Genomic DNA, 15,089 nt, shown 5'->3' with positions numbered 1-15,089 from the left:
TAGAAATTTTGATTTCGCCTGCGTTTTCCGGATTCACGGTGATTTGAAGTTTCCCGTCGATCGGAATTTCGTAGAAATGTAAATTGTTATTAAAAACATAAAACGTCTTGCCCACATCGTCATCCAGTTTCGTCCAAATGCTGTTGAGGTGAATGATCAACAGACCGTTGAGTTTAGGTAACACGGAAGGTAAGACTTCATGATCTGGTATGGTTTCCATAATAATCTGTTTTTTGAAACCGAACAAATTCAAAGGCATGCTGGTTATTTAAAATACGGTCAAAGTTTTTTGTAATGACTGTCAGTGTTTTTTTTGTTTTTTTTTGTTTTTTTTTTTGTTTTTTTTTGTTTTATGAATCTTCTGTTGAAGATGGACATATGTTGCAGGTTTTGCTTTCTGCTAAGCGATAGTGCCCCCATGGCAGTGTGTGAATACCACACTCGAGAACGCACCTCTTGTCGTCGTTGGGATCCAGGGCAATTTTTCTAACTTTGTTTGTGGTGATGATATGGCCGACGCTCTGGATGCGCTGTTCTTCTCTTAGAACCGACGACCTGGTCTTGAGGCAATCGACGAAGTCCTCGAATGCGAGATGCTCCCGAACCACCTGTCTGCCGACACCCTTGGCCTTCTTGGTAACGCTGCCCTCGGCTTTGATGGCATAGGCCTTGGCGCGAAGACCTGCAAACTCGAGAATTACATCACCGTCCTTCTCGTCTTTGAGTTTGCCAGGCACTTTTTTGTTTCGGGGCAGGATGCCGTACTGGTTCGGCTGGGGATAGCCCGAGGTGTCGAAAAGGTTAACCAAAGCTGGTACCGTGACTATATCCCTGTATGCATCGGCTGAGTGGACGTGGTACACCAAGCTGTCCGTGTCCGTGTAGAGAAGCGAGATGTTGTGGCTATAATGTGGGCGTAATATGTCGTAGTACGTCTCGAACATGTGCAGCTTGCTCAGGTCTAATACTGAGGCACCAACATAAATTGGCTTGTCGAGTTTTACCTCACCCTTCCTCATATGCACCAGAGCAAGCTGCTCATTATAAATAGTCCTCGATTTAAATAATGGGTTTGCTACAAGCCTGCGACATTGTGCTTTCCTCGTTACCAATTTTATGTCCATGCGATTCCGCACATTCTCCATAGTTTTGCCAAACACCGCATTGTTCATAAGCTTGAAGAAATCCTTATCAAGCTCGGACGTGGCTGCAGTGCGGTGTTTGGTGTTGACTTCAATATATGGCTTCAACCATGGAGAATGCTCGAACTTGAGGATGCGGTGAACTGCGCGGACCGTGACCCCTCGCTGCATCAACCACCGGAGATTCTGGTAATGCAAGACATAACGCTCTTTGGGCTCGAAATTCATGACGAGCTTCTTCTGGTTGGAATCGGGTGGACACTTGAACTCGGGTGCAGGGGGAAGATCGCAGAACAAATCCTGCAGCTTCTCGGAGAACTCAAGGTCCACCTCGGCGAAGAACCCATGTTCCGAATCGTCGAAGCTTTCGACGTCGAAGTTGGAAGGGTAAGCCCACTCGAAGCCTCTAAAGGGGAGTGGCTGCATCATGGAGTGTCCGTAGAGGTTATTGACGTCCGTGTACATGATGTAGCTGGACGGTTGTGAGGGGTCGCATCCGGTGGCCATGTGGTGATTGTTGGCGTGCGAGTGTCGCTGCGACACCTGGACCATGCCACCCCGCACGGCACGTTCCACAAACAGCATCATGTCCACGTTCGAAAGAAGCTCCAGCTTGATCTTCGTCACCAGAAACATGGCTGACCACGCCAGTCCGGGGAGACTGTAGAAGTAGGCGGGGTCCAGCTTGTAGATCTTCATTGCGGTCGCACGGAACGTCTGGAACACGTCGGCAAGGAGCGTCACGTCAAGTCTGAGGTAGGCGTCGTGGTAGTCCCCGAGAGTTCGACAGCCCAGCTCGCACCACATGGACTGGGCATGGTGATATTCTTCGTCGGTGATGTTCGAGCCTCGCAGCTTGCTATAGAAGTTTGCTCGAGAAGGTAGCGTCGTCTCCGCGAACTTTGAAGGATCTGTGACGTATTCGTAGGGATAGACCCCCTTACGCCTGAAGAGACCTGCGTCCAAGTTCGGAAAGTTCGCGGAGGTGATGAGCATTTGCTCGTCGCTAAGCTTCCCTGCGAGAGCATCGAGGCTGGCCGGGAGGAACCTCAGGGAGTCGAGGAAGCGAAGCTCGACGGTAGAGTGTGATCCTGGGATTCGCACCCACTTGCTCACACTGATGTAACGCTCCTCGTTCTGCGCCAGGACGTTGATTCGCATGTCGTCGTACCCAAGATGCTTGACGAGGTGGTGGAAGTCGTATCCCGAGCCATTGTGAAAAAACACAGGGATAAATCGCGGGTCCCGGGCCATGAGGTTGCATCCGTTGCACCAAGGACCAACATACCTACCGTTAAAGTGATCATGGTGTTGGACTTTACGATTGTTGGCAGTGTACTCCTTGACGCAGACAGGGCAAGCGATGGACTCGTCGTGTCTACGCTGATCGTCGGGGGACAGTGGGAGCATAGACTTGGGGGCCAACAGTACCTTCCCTATCTCATTGGCCTCGACAACCATCCTCTCGAGGAAGTGTTTGGCTGCGTCGGGACCGCGATACACGTAGGGCTCGGGGGCAATGTGCTGGTCACGTCGCACCACAACGTATGCATAACTCGAAGCCTCGTGGAGTTGGTAAGGGGTGGTGGAAGAAACTTCAGGGTCGGGATCGCAAGTGGACAGGGGTTTGAGGAAGGCCTCGAAATCCGCGATGATGATAGCGGGGTGCTCCACCATGGCACCGTGCATGTGGAAACGCTCCACGGTGCCAGGTTTGGGTAAGACTGCCACACCAGGCTCGTTGTTACTACAGTAGAACTTGTGGCTGGCAAGCTTCTCTGCAGCGATGTTGGAGCCTCGAACATGTTGGTAATTGTGTTGATTTTGTCCGTCGAACATTGACAAGCACCTGAGACACACCTCGACGTGGTGACTATCACTGCTCCGCTGGCTCGAAACAAGTCTAGAGAGCGAGCGAATAAGAGTGTAGTGGTGATGGGTCTCGTCCTTGATAAGTAGGAGATGGATTTCTCGAGCATCATTGTTGTTTACGTCACTCACCCGGATGGGGTACACCGCATTTTCGTCAGTGAGACCGTAAACGTTGATGGCCAACCGAGGGTTGTGTGTACGAGCCTCGAACTTTCGAATGTCCGAAAGCGCCACCGGGTAGTCGATCCCAGCCATCGCAACTTCCAGCTCTGCCTCATAGGGTAGGTAGTGGTTAACTCGGCGTGGTTGGTTTTTCCGGTCGACAGGGTGCAACGCTGCAAGCACCGACCAGAGAAAGCACTTGGCGTCACCGTTCTGAATGTTCAGGACGGCCTTCTTTGCCACAATGGTAGGTGGTAAGGGGACGTAGCTGGAGGCGGAGAGAGGTATGAACTTGCAAAGTTTGACGCACAGTTCGTGAGGCTCGCCACACAGCGAACCCCCCGAGCCTTTAGCTTGATGTTCTTCTTGTTTTGCCACCAGCTCATCGGCAAACTGGTTGTAGATGACCTCGAGGTTGTCGACATCCGCCAGATGCAGCGTCTTCGCCTTAGTATTGTGGCAGAAGCTGTAAATTTCGTCAGACGGCTTCTTGTACTGGCAACGTAGCGATGCGTAGAATTTAGTAGAGTGCGTTGCAAGCGCATCGCCGAGGATGGAAATGATTTTGGCTTGCACGTTCTCCAAAAAGCTACGTACGTCGCATGAGCCCTCCGAAGTGATGACAAAGTCCTCTAACAACTGCTGGAAAGCAGACTGGTTCGCTTTCGCCACAGGCTTGACGCGTTTCGTGGGTGGTGCATTGATGGAGGCTGCTTCTGCCTTCCTCTTGGTCGAGCTGGTCGACGGTTGGGGAACAGGTGCTCCGACGACAACTTTGCATAATGTTATATGCCTCTTTAAATTATCAATAGTAATAGGTATACCGCACCTGGGACATGATTTTTTAGCGGTTACACGCTTACCAGGTGCGCAGGTACGACAATGTCTTGCAAAATGTGCGCTTGATATGGTTATCTTGCACACAGGGCAACTTTTCTCAGATTGCATTTTTTTTTGGGGGGTATGTTTATTTATATGTGATCTGTTGGTGGTAGAGTGTTTACAAAAAAAATACCTTACGAGAAAAATTTTGTAGGCTAATTCTAATTAATGTTAGTTTGAGGGGTTTATTTATATATGGGTGGCATTGTTTTCCTCAAATATGTGCTTTAATCAACTCTGTAAAAAAATTAAAAAAATATATAAGAAAAATATGATTGTAGATAGAAAAAAAAAACACGTGAAACCCTACAGAGGTGCGGTAATCTATAACCGCAGCCATTAGAAAACTTTTACATTTTTGGTTGGGCACCACGCACCCTGGCGAGGTTATAGGGGCCAGGCCTCCTAAAAACAACAATTATTATTTTGTTTGTTTGTTTGCGTCACAACGTTCCCCCGAGAGAGGTTTACAAAGGTCACGATATACGGAGTTGGAAAATTACGATATGGCGCATTCGCTCGTTACTGTTGCCAGCCATAAATCTCTCTCTCTCTCTCTCTTCATCTTACAGCAAAGTTGGCATCTCTATTTTTTTTTTAGTTGTAAGTAAATTGCCAACACACTCTAGTTAATAATGCTACATATTATACGCACACACGCACACACATACTATATTACCATCCACCCATCTCTCTCTCTTTTACGGCAGTACATATTTGTTGTCGGCTCTCCTTGTTTAGTGTGTGTAGGTTGGCAAAAATTGCTTTATGCGCTGTAAGGCAAGCCTCAAGGAAAGTTGTCAGCTCCTTGCTTTAGGCTAGGTTAGACCAAAAAAACCTTGGTGATTTTTTTTTCGAGTGAGGAGTTGGCAATGCTGATTTTTACTTGAGGGCGGTCAACCGGGTTGATTGCACAAGCAAAGTTGTCAGCTCCTTGCTTTAGGCCAGGTTAGAGCAAAAAAAAACCTTGGTGATTTTTTTTTCGAGTGAGGAGTTGGCAACGCTGATTTTTACTTGAGGGCGGTCAACCGGGTTGATTGCACAAGCAAAATTGCCAGCTTCTTGCTTTAGGCTAGGTTAGAGCAAAAAAAACTGTGGGTAAGCTGTCGGTTGTTTAACTCTTCCCCCTCTCTTTTTTTTTCTTGTAAAAGGCTATGGCAAAAGTACCAGTGGGTTGGCAACCTTGCTTTATGCACTGTAAGGCAAGCCTCAAGCAAGGTTGCCAGCTCCTTGCTTTAGGTTACGTTAGACCAAGAAAAAAAACCTTGGTGATTTTTTCGAGTGAGGAGTTGGTAACACTGCAAGAAAAAGGTTGCCAGCTCCTTGTTTTAGGTTAGGTTGCCCCAAAAACCTTGGTGATTTTTTCGAGTAAGAAGCTGGCAACACTGCGCCATCAAATAAAGCTCTTGCCTTACGAGAGAAATCCATTAAGGCAAGCTCACCACTTCAGCTCACCACAAGATGTTTCTGAACCGGGTTTATTGCACTACTTTTAAATATCACATCTACTCTAAAGCATTCATTCGCTGTTCATATTTTCCGTCCTTGAATTCGAATGTATGTTTTGTCTAACAATTGATTAAATTAAGTACCGAACATTATCGAAAAGCAATTCTGAAAACATTATACTGAAATATTAACATTATAATAAGTGTCCTTCCATAGCCGTTTCAGTCTTCAAACTGCTTCCAACACTGCTTCTGCATACTTTTTCAATAAAATCAATTTACCGTACGCCCTGGCCCTTTGCAGATTAACGAAAAATCGTCTAAAGTTTGAAGTTGTGACCCTTCTCTATACCGTTGCAAGCTTTTTTGTGGTTATTCAAAATACCTCATTTTCGCATATTCAAATACACACCAGTGAAGGGAGTTCATGTCTCATTAGTAATTTTAAATTTGTATTTTTGGGACCATGCACACACTTCCTAACATTGTTGCTTTGTAGTCGATGAGTTGTACAGATGTGAAGTAGTTAATAAGACCCCACACAGACAAGCCCCCCACCATTTCTTTCCGACATAGTTGTTGTTTTGTTACTAGAAAATTGTTATGATTACAGTACACCTGTATCAGTATAGAATAACATAGTGCCATTTTCTGTTTCTGTTGCCAGCAAAAGCAAATCTGCAGGTCACAGGTTCGAGAAACAAGACATTTTTTAAAAATTCTCCTGCGCATAATATGGACCACCTATAGCGATGATATAATATAGATCGTATTAACAAATATACTTCAAAGTTATGTAATAAGATTTTGGTTTAGTATTTAATCACAACAGCAAAACAAACTTCACAACTGAAGTTAAGTGCATTTTGCATACATGCAGAAACATAAATTTACGCCCCCCCCCCCGAGGTGGTTGTTGGAAGACTATATACAATAAGACACACCGCCCCATTCTTTACAATAATAAAAATATTGAATAAGTAAGCAGTGGAGTAAAATCCTTTGTTTCATTTTGATGTGAACAAAAATTATAGTTGATCTGAACCCCCTTGTCCAAATGAAGAATAAGCTCCGGTCCCATCTGGAGACTGCAAAACTGATATGTATGTCTATTCAGAAAAACCCAAAAGTTTTAACATCCATGCACATTACCGTACTGTGGCTGTTGCGCCCCACACCCATGTGTAATGTTTTATTTCTCTTGTTGGTTGAACGCGAAGATGCTCGAGACTGCTTTTCAAAAATTATTTTCGGCCTCGCTTCACGATACAGCCGTATGCATGTAAAACTAGTATATCACACACAGGCAGAGAGGCAAAAAGTAACATTTCTCTCTTTCCCTCGCTTTTGCCCATCTTCCAGTGTTCGTCTAGATAGCGTGACTAGCAAAAATATTGAAATCGAAATAAGAATTATCCGTTATGGTCTCCCTCCCTTCTTTGCATGCATGTTGCGCTGACATGTAAATAAGCGCTATGCTTTAATAAAAAGAACAACCATTGTACAACTGTATAGGTTCTCGTCCATCTCATGCCAGGGACTGGGTATATCTTGTATACAGTTTATAGTGGCATCATATTCCTTCACCAGATATCAAACTCGAGAGACTTGCAAGACAGCTCAGGTTATAACTTACTACGAGGTCTGTTTTTTTTAAAAAATAATAATCGTCAGTCCATATGACAATACTTGCTGTTTAACTAACAGTATTCGAATCTCTGAGGGGCCGGGGCATTCCACATTTACCTTTGCTAGAAAGCGCAGTGCAATAAATGTTCTTTTTAAGTTATGCAATAATTTTGACATTATATTCATGTCCATTCCCCAAGACTAGATTTATATACACAGCCAACTCGCTCTTGCAATATATTATCTGATGCGACATTGTGAAAGGTTCTCGTATGTTCGCGAAACAGGAAATACACGTCATAGCTTCCGTGAATCGAAAGCAAGGTTACTGGGGGCACGCAAAATACCGTAAGAAGAATTATATATTCCAAATGCAGGCATCATCATTTTTCTCTTGCACAAATAGAATAATCGGGCTGAATTTCCAGTCTAAAACCACCATGTTCTGGCAGCAAGTATCAAAAACCTGTGGTAATTTTATTATATGATAGGAGGTGAGTGAAATGGTTGTTGCAAGTTATCTTTTAAACCCAGTACGTGTGTAGGAAAAACTGCGTATAAGCTGTATCACACTCTCTCTGTCTGTGTGTCAGGTGGTCGTGTCGTTCGCTAGTTGTATGTCACAGCTTAACCCGTACTAGGTAATATTTTTACATGAGGTAAGTTGGCATACTCTGGTAGGGTATATGTTTCAAGCCTCTAGCTGTAGAGCCTATTTGCAAAAAAATAAGTTTGGTAACACTACTCGTCGAAAGCAGCTCAAACAGTGTTGCTAGCTGTAGGTTAATTTTCCCCGTTATACAATTGCAAGAGGTGAGTTGCTTATAGCCTATCTGGAAGGCTTGGTGTGTGTATGTCCATAGCTTATGTCGTAGGTTAATAAAATTTGCAATAAAGCTTGTGTATGTTGGCAACCGTCAGCCCTTACATGTAATATAGCAGCCTTACTTATTGTAAGACATAGTGTGTATGTATGAGTGGGGGAGGTTAGTTTAGTTCACGATAGATCGACCTGTCACGCTATGACCAATTTCTGCTTTTGAGTCACCTGTAAGGCTATATGTGGGTAGGTGAGGGAGCTTAGTTTAATTCACGATAGATCACATTTTAAATTTGCTCACTCTCTCTGTGTCTGTGTGTCAGGTGGTCGTGTCGATCGCTAGTTGCATGTCACAGATTAACCTAGGTAATATTAACTGTACTTCAAAAAATAAAATTGTGTGTATCTCATGTCGAACTAGAAACAAAAAAATCAAACATTAAGCATGCATGCAGATTAATTAAGCTGTAAATTTAAAATTTGGCCTCCCCCAAATCGCATTTCATACATACATACATGTAGAGGACCCGTGGCCCACCTCCCAAGAGGTTTGGTTAGCATGCAATAGATCAGTATGCTAGAAAATACAAAAAAAAAAGGGAGAAGAAGAAAAGAAAGCATTAACACTGCACCGCCGGTTAGCGTCATTAATTCTTCTTCTTCATTTTACCGCATACTTATCATCTTAGAAGGCTACGCTGTCAACTCCTATTTGTAGGTTAGCCTCGCCTCTGAAATATCATATGGCAATTTTTTTTTAAAAAACAAAAGATTTGTGAAGCAACTAGTCAGTGTTGCCAATTCCTATTTGTAAACCTTTACTTTTTTGGTTGGGCACCACGCACTCCTGGCGGGGTTATGGAGGACAGGAATCCTAAAAAACAACAATTATTATTATTTTGTTTGTTTGTTTGTGTTACAATACATATGTGCGCGCGTGCGCGTGTGTATGTGTGTGCGTGCGTGCGCGTGTGTGTGTGCGTGTATGTGGCACATCACCCCTCCCCGAGAGAGAGAGGTTTACAAAGGTCGCGATATACGGAGTTGGAAAATTACGATATGGCGCATTCGCTCATTACTGTTTCCAGCTATAAGTTTTTCTCTCTCTCTAGTCCCTTGCCAACTAAAAAAAAAGTTGTAGGTAGGTTGTCGGTTGCTTAATTCTCTCTCTCTCTCTCTCCTCTCTCTTTTGTAAAAGACCATGGTAAAAGTACCAGTAGGTTACCAAAAATTGCTTTATGCACTGTAACTCAAGCCTCAAGCAAAGTTGCCAGCTCCTTGCTTTAGGTTAGGTTAGACCAAGAAGAAAAAGGCTGTAGGTAGGCTGTCGGTTGCTTAATTCTCTCTCTCTCTCTCTCTCTCCTCTCTCTTTTGTAAAAAGCCATGGTAAAAATACCAGTAGGTTACCAACCTTGCTTTATGCACTGTAAAACAAGCCTCAAGCAAAGTTGCCAGCTCCTTGCTTTAGGTTAGGTTAGACCAAGACAAAAACCTTGGTGATTTTTTTCGAGTAAGATGTTGGCAACACTGCGAGTTTTACTTTCGGTTGCAGAACTCTCAAGCAAGATTGCCAGCTCCTTGCTTTAGGCTAGGTTAAACCCAAAAAAAACCTTGGTGATTTTTTCGAGTAAGTAGTTGGCAACACTGCCAGAAAATGGGGCTCTTGCCTTACGAGACAAATCCATTAAGGCGAGCACCAATAGAAGGCGCAGAAACGGGTTTATTGCACTACTCCGGGACGACTTTGGATTTGTGACGATCAACATGACGAGGAAACTGAACAACGGAAAATACAACAACAAAATAAGCATCACAATCATTGCAACGTTCCATAAACGTCGCGACGTTGTATAAAATAACGTAACATCCAAACGATGGCGAAACATAAACTCGCAGACGATAACCTGAAACTGAGAAACTACCTGGCGAAAAGGCTCAAGGGTTGGAAATCCGAGAATCATGGAATTCACGAACAGAAAAAGCGCCAGGACCAAACTAACATCGATGCCGTCAGCGGAGTCGGTAAATCAAGCAAAGATGTCACCGAGCAAAACAAAGATCTGATCATCGAGCTTGTGCCGTTCCCTGCTCGAAATTAGGCCGTACTCAGAATTCACACTACTCCATTCGAACTCGCATTGCACCCGAAACGTCAGACCCTAGGCAGCACATCTTCGGACATGTTAGTCGAGTTGGGTCCTTTGGCGAGGGATTACTTAAGCACCGGAAATTCGACAAGGACGATTTGTTCAGATTGTACTCAACCATGGAACCCAAAGAGGTCGTCGTTTGGAAGATCGGAAAATCAAAAGTGAGTTTCGAGGATGACGACGTGGAAGTCAATTTGGGCTTAAAGAACAGCTGGATCAGGTATTCCTGCTTGGTGGGACTGTGGGAGCTCAAAGCCAAAAAGCAGGCCAGAGATTACACGTACGAAGATTACCAAAGATACAATAAATTTCGATCATGACGGACACCCTGTACCAAAACAACGACGCCACGCAGAATCGCGTCAAATCCAGCTGCGGCAAAATGTACAAGAACTCATCAAGCAGATATGGAACCAGGACAAAACTGGCAGGAGCATCAAACTCTACATCACCTTGGCCAAAGAGTTTGTGTGGGTTGACGACGTGAGGAAACTTATGGACCGTTTGCTGGCCATCGCATTACAAAAGATTGCCTGCAATCTTAATTTCTACAACGAGAAGTTGGGCATCGTGGACATGATCAGCTACAATCTCGCCAACTTCATCATGAACGACAACAAAGGCATAGCGTACCTCATCAAGATCATCAACACCCTGCCTCCAATATCTTGGAACGTGGATGAGGTTGAGGTCTCGTGAACGACATCATAAACAAGTTGCCTTTCGAGATGCACCTGCCGGGTTACCAGTACTGCGGTCCGGGTACCAAACTCGAACAGCGACTGGAGAGAGGCGACAAGGCTGTAAATCCACTGGACGCTATATGCAAGGATCACGACATTGCCTACACCGCTCACTTTGATCTCGACGCACGTCACGATGTCGACAGGAACTTGGAACACGCGGCTTTCAAGAGACTCGTAAGCAGAGACGCCTCTCTGGGTGAAAGGGGTGCCGTGTTGGGTACGACCATGACCATGAACACAAAACATAAATTGGGGTGGGAACTCTAACTTAATAACACTGTTGTAACTGATATACCACTCGAACTGCTGCTCAAGATTTTTGCCTGCACTTTCGACAGTGGTCACTAGGATGTCAGAAGGCTCATCAATCTGCCCAAAACAACTCCGGCATTCCGCTCTCCGTGCGAGATGATCCTCTTGGATCACATCCGAGAGAAAAGCGGAATGAGGCGTGCCGATCCCGAGACCCTCTTTCGAGATACCGGACGAAAGCATGACGACAGATGAGAAGAATTTGACGAGTGGAGGCAGGGGAGAAGAAAGTTTATCGATGACTGATACGCATCGAATGGAGAGACCGTGATATTATCAGTCACCTTCTTGCTTTGTCCGAAGAGAAAACCTTTTTGTTCCCCTCCCGCCATATATAAATAACCATCATTACACCATTAGACCTAAGGGTGTCGTTAACAAGGTGCCCTAGGCGAACCTCAAGTCTCTCCGAGCTCTTAATAGATTGCTCACCAAGAATGAAATTACTGCTCAGCACCTCTAATTTGAGGAGGTTGCAGAGTTCGCAAAAGAAAACAGAAGACTGGACGTTTCATATTCAGCATCCCAGACATCCTGGCCGCTCTTGGCCTCGTGTTTAGATTGGCCGGTGGGAGCACTGCCATCGCCAATACCGTCATCGGCGCAAAGAAGAACAAGGCTGAGCTGGAAGAGCAGAAACGTCACAACCTGGACATGGAGAAGAAAGGGAAAGGCGTGGGTAGGAAGCGAGAGAACAACCTCGAAGCTCAGAGAAATTAAAAAAAAGAAAAGCCGCTTTCCAACTTCAACATTGAATACCTGATCGAGTAGCTGGAACACAAGAACTTCAGGTTGTTGTTTTTTCATGTCCGATTCCCTTCCTTCCGTGGTGAAGAAAATAAAGTGCGACGTGGTAAACCTGGACAGTTTTGATTATCGTGGCACCCACTGGACCTGCTAAGTCAAGCAAGCAAACTTCAATGCCTTCGTTTTCGTTTCTTTCGGAGGAGTGCCTTCTGCTGGGTTGGTGAAATACCTCGGTGCTGCTAACTTCTGATACAACGACGAAAACATGCTTCGAGGTTTCGAGAATGTGAACTGCGGTCATCTCTGCGTTTCCATGCTAGTATTCCTGTCTCGAATAAATAACCCGACGATCGAGAATTTCCAGAAAACATTGTTGCACCTGAAGCACTATGGGAGTGTTCCATCTCACCAACGAGACTTCGGTTCTGAAATTTTCGTTGCACGACGACATCATCTTTCCTAAATCCATCGTCCTTCGCGCAATCTACAGCATGTACCTGATACCCAAAGTGACGGTGCATAACAACACCATCAAGATCGGTAGGGAAGAGATCAGCATCACCCCCGGCCAGTACAAAATGTCTACCTTGCAGGCCAAATAGATGAAGGGCGTGCTGCTGTCGCAAAACTCTGTGACCCACAGGGTGGAACTGGCACGGAGCATACGGAGATCCCGTTGCGGAACATTTCAATCCCCAGGAGGCCAAAATATACGCTGTCATGGTTGACACTGCGTCTGACTCATATGTTTGCCGCGGTTGGAAGAAAACCAAAAGAATCGACTCCGGTGTTGTTTCAGCAATGCTTTACGGGAGGTATAACAAAACGGATTTCAGATTAAATGTGTATACTAATTATTAAATTCACACACTATATAATTTAATGTTGGATATTATTTCAGTTAGACCCAACGAAATTAAATATAAAGGAGGAATGTCTGGCATCCCTAGATCCACAGAGGCAAACACCTTCCTGGTGAGTTGATCCCACATGACCGTAATGTTAAAGCATACGAGAAATACTTTGGGTTGTGATTTTTTTAAAAAATGTGATATTTTCCTTTGAATGAGTTGCCTGATATGATTTTCTAAATGTGCGCAGATATAGTGACCTTGAAAGTGAGTAATATTCTTTAATGTATTTACTTCCAATTTTACACAGGCATTTCTTTAATACTTATCTTCATCGCTTTAATTATATATGATATCTACTAGTTCATAGTAATTTCGAAATGCGTGGTAGTACAGTCACGGACACTTCTGGGTTGTAATGGCCTAATATACTTTCAATGGAATAGGCACAGATCAGAAGTTACTGAGAATGTACATGATTGCACTTACATGTAAATACTTCAAATTTACGTACTTTGTTTAATGTTAAGCAATTCTTGGTTTTTCATATCATTTGTTTACATTTTTCATTACATTTACATGTTAAACTGATGTTATTTTCGGTTTGATAAAAACATAGATAGCAACAGTTTTGTAACTTATTTTTTTCACAGCAGAATTTATATACATATCATTTATTAATTGTCACTCATCAATTTTTTAACAAATGCCAGACTTGCAGGAGGTCAACAGAGAGCCAGTAGCCACCTCGGTTTCAAATTTTATAAAATAAAAATACATTCCGTAAATTTTTCTGCTCGTTTTGCTCGTAATATACTTTTCTCCCGGTCTAGTCAAGTTCAGCCGTAGCTAAGGGTGGCGGCAATCGGCTCTGGGAACCGAATGATCTAAATGAAAATAAATGTAAAAGATAATGCGGTGAAATTGTTTGCGCCATATTAAATCAATATTGTTTTGAGTTAGCAGAAATCTGGATCGTAAAAATTTATTCATCACTTTGCTCGCAAGGTATTGTAAATTACCAGAGAGACCAACTATGTACTTCAGTTGTTGCTGAACAGTTTGTTTTGAGGACACGGAGCGCACACATTTCACTTGCACTTGATACCATGTTTTCGTTGATTTATTATGAGGCTGACAAATTGATTATGTAATATATTTGAGTAGTAGTGTTGGGGAATTCTAGGTCTAACCTTGTACAAAGTCGATTAATATCAGTGTCTATTTTGACTAAAATAAGCTATTTTTCATATCTTCTGGTGGATTTAGCTAATCTATAAGTGCAACAAATTGCTTAATCATCCTACGCGTCTAAATTCTAATACTAGGATGATGACTCCGCTAGGGTCTTGTGACCCCCTTTTGATTGGCTGAGCTCGCTCGAGAATGTCCAGCAAGAGCTGAATCATACTATTCTACACTATCTTCCATGGGCATTTCCTTAGTATCAGTTTTGAGAAAGATAGTTCTTTTTCGTGGTTGTTACTTGAAGAGTAGGAAACAAACAAAAGGCGGTACACTTGGACCTAGTGTAGAGTTATCAAGAAGCAGCAACGTCGCCAAAGCACTTCATTTCAGATTTAAGCATATTTCTGAAACGTAGAACGTGATCTGGAAATTCGGTAGATAAATCATCTGCATATCCGTTACTGATGGCAATCGCTGCATCTGAAGTTGTAGGAAGTAAGGAAAAGCAGCTAAAAGTATTATATAGGCCTTTCTTCAGTTGAAAACAACGGAAGCATTTAAATGCCCCATACCTTGCTCCGTGAGGCACTTTATTGTTAACATATTAAAATCTGGTAGGTTATGCAAAGTCACGAGACAGAAAAAATGCTAATAAATGTTCAAGAAAAGAATAAATTGATAATAATATCCAAGCAATTTTTGCGTTAAAGTTTCACATGATAAATGAGATAATAACTTTGACTTTGTCGGAGCATTTTAGGCTTACGGCTCTAGCCCGCGTCTATATTATGCCTCTGATTAGACGTATTCATTCAAATTAAAAAATCAAACTAGAATACAAAGCCAAATAAAATAAAAAGTTTCTTATTGCCCAGAAAATTAGACATTTCTATTTTTCTCACTTCAATTTATTACTTTTTTCGCATCAACCTCACGGGTCGCGAGGCCCTTACATGTGCAAGGCTCAGGGTGGTCACCTACTTCACCCACCCTTTGCTACGCCAATGATTATACTATGAGCTCAAGGCAACTGCGACTAGCATTAATTCAAATATCTCCATGCGTAGTGAAATATAATGGCCCTTGGCAAAATTGATATTAGCGCTCGCGTGTATCTGCAGGAATTACATCGAGTCTCAA

General features: G+C 43.5%; 1 protein-coding gene across 1 annotated transcript in view; it reads left to right on the top strand.

The window, feature by feature from the left end:
- Positions 1 to 12,824, top strand: part of LOC145992596 (uncharacterized) — a 171,218-nt gene extending 158,394 nt beyond the window's left edge. Inside the window, exon 4 of the mRNA XM_083128953.1 lies at positions 12,812 to 12,824. Coding sequence (XP_082985079.1) covers positions 12,812 to 12,815 — 4 coding nt within the window. The 3' untranslated portion in view covers positions 12,816 to 12,824. The remainder of the gene's footprint in view (positions 1 to 12,811) is intronic.
- Positions 12,825 to 15,089: the final 2,265 nt, after the last annotated feature.

The sequence above is a fragment of the Lepisma saccharinum genome, chromosome 9 (genome assembly GCF_977018435.1).
Source record: "Lepisma saccharinum chromosome 9, izLepSacc3.1, whole genome shotgun sequence".
In the NCBI taxonomy this organism is placed as follows: Eukaryota; Metazoa; Arthropoda; class Insecta; order Zygentoma; family Lepismatidae; genus Lepisma; species Lepisma saccharinum.
The sequence above is the reverse complement of the archived record's forward strand: the minus strand, read 5'-3'. Positions and strand labels throughout refer to the sequence as shown.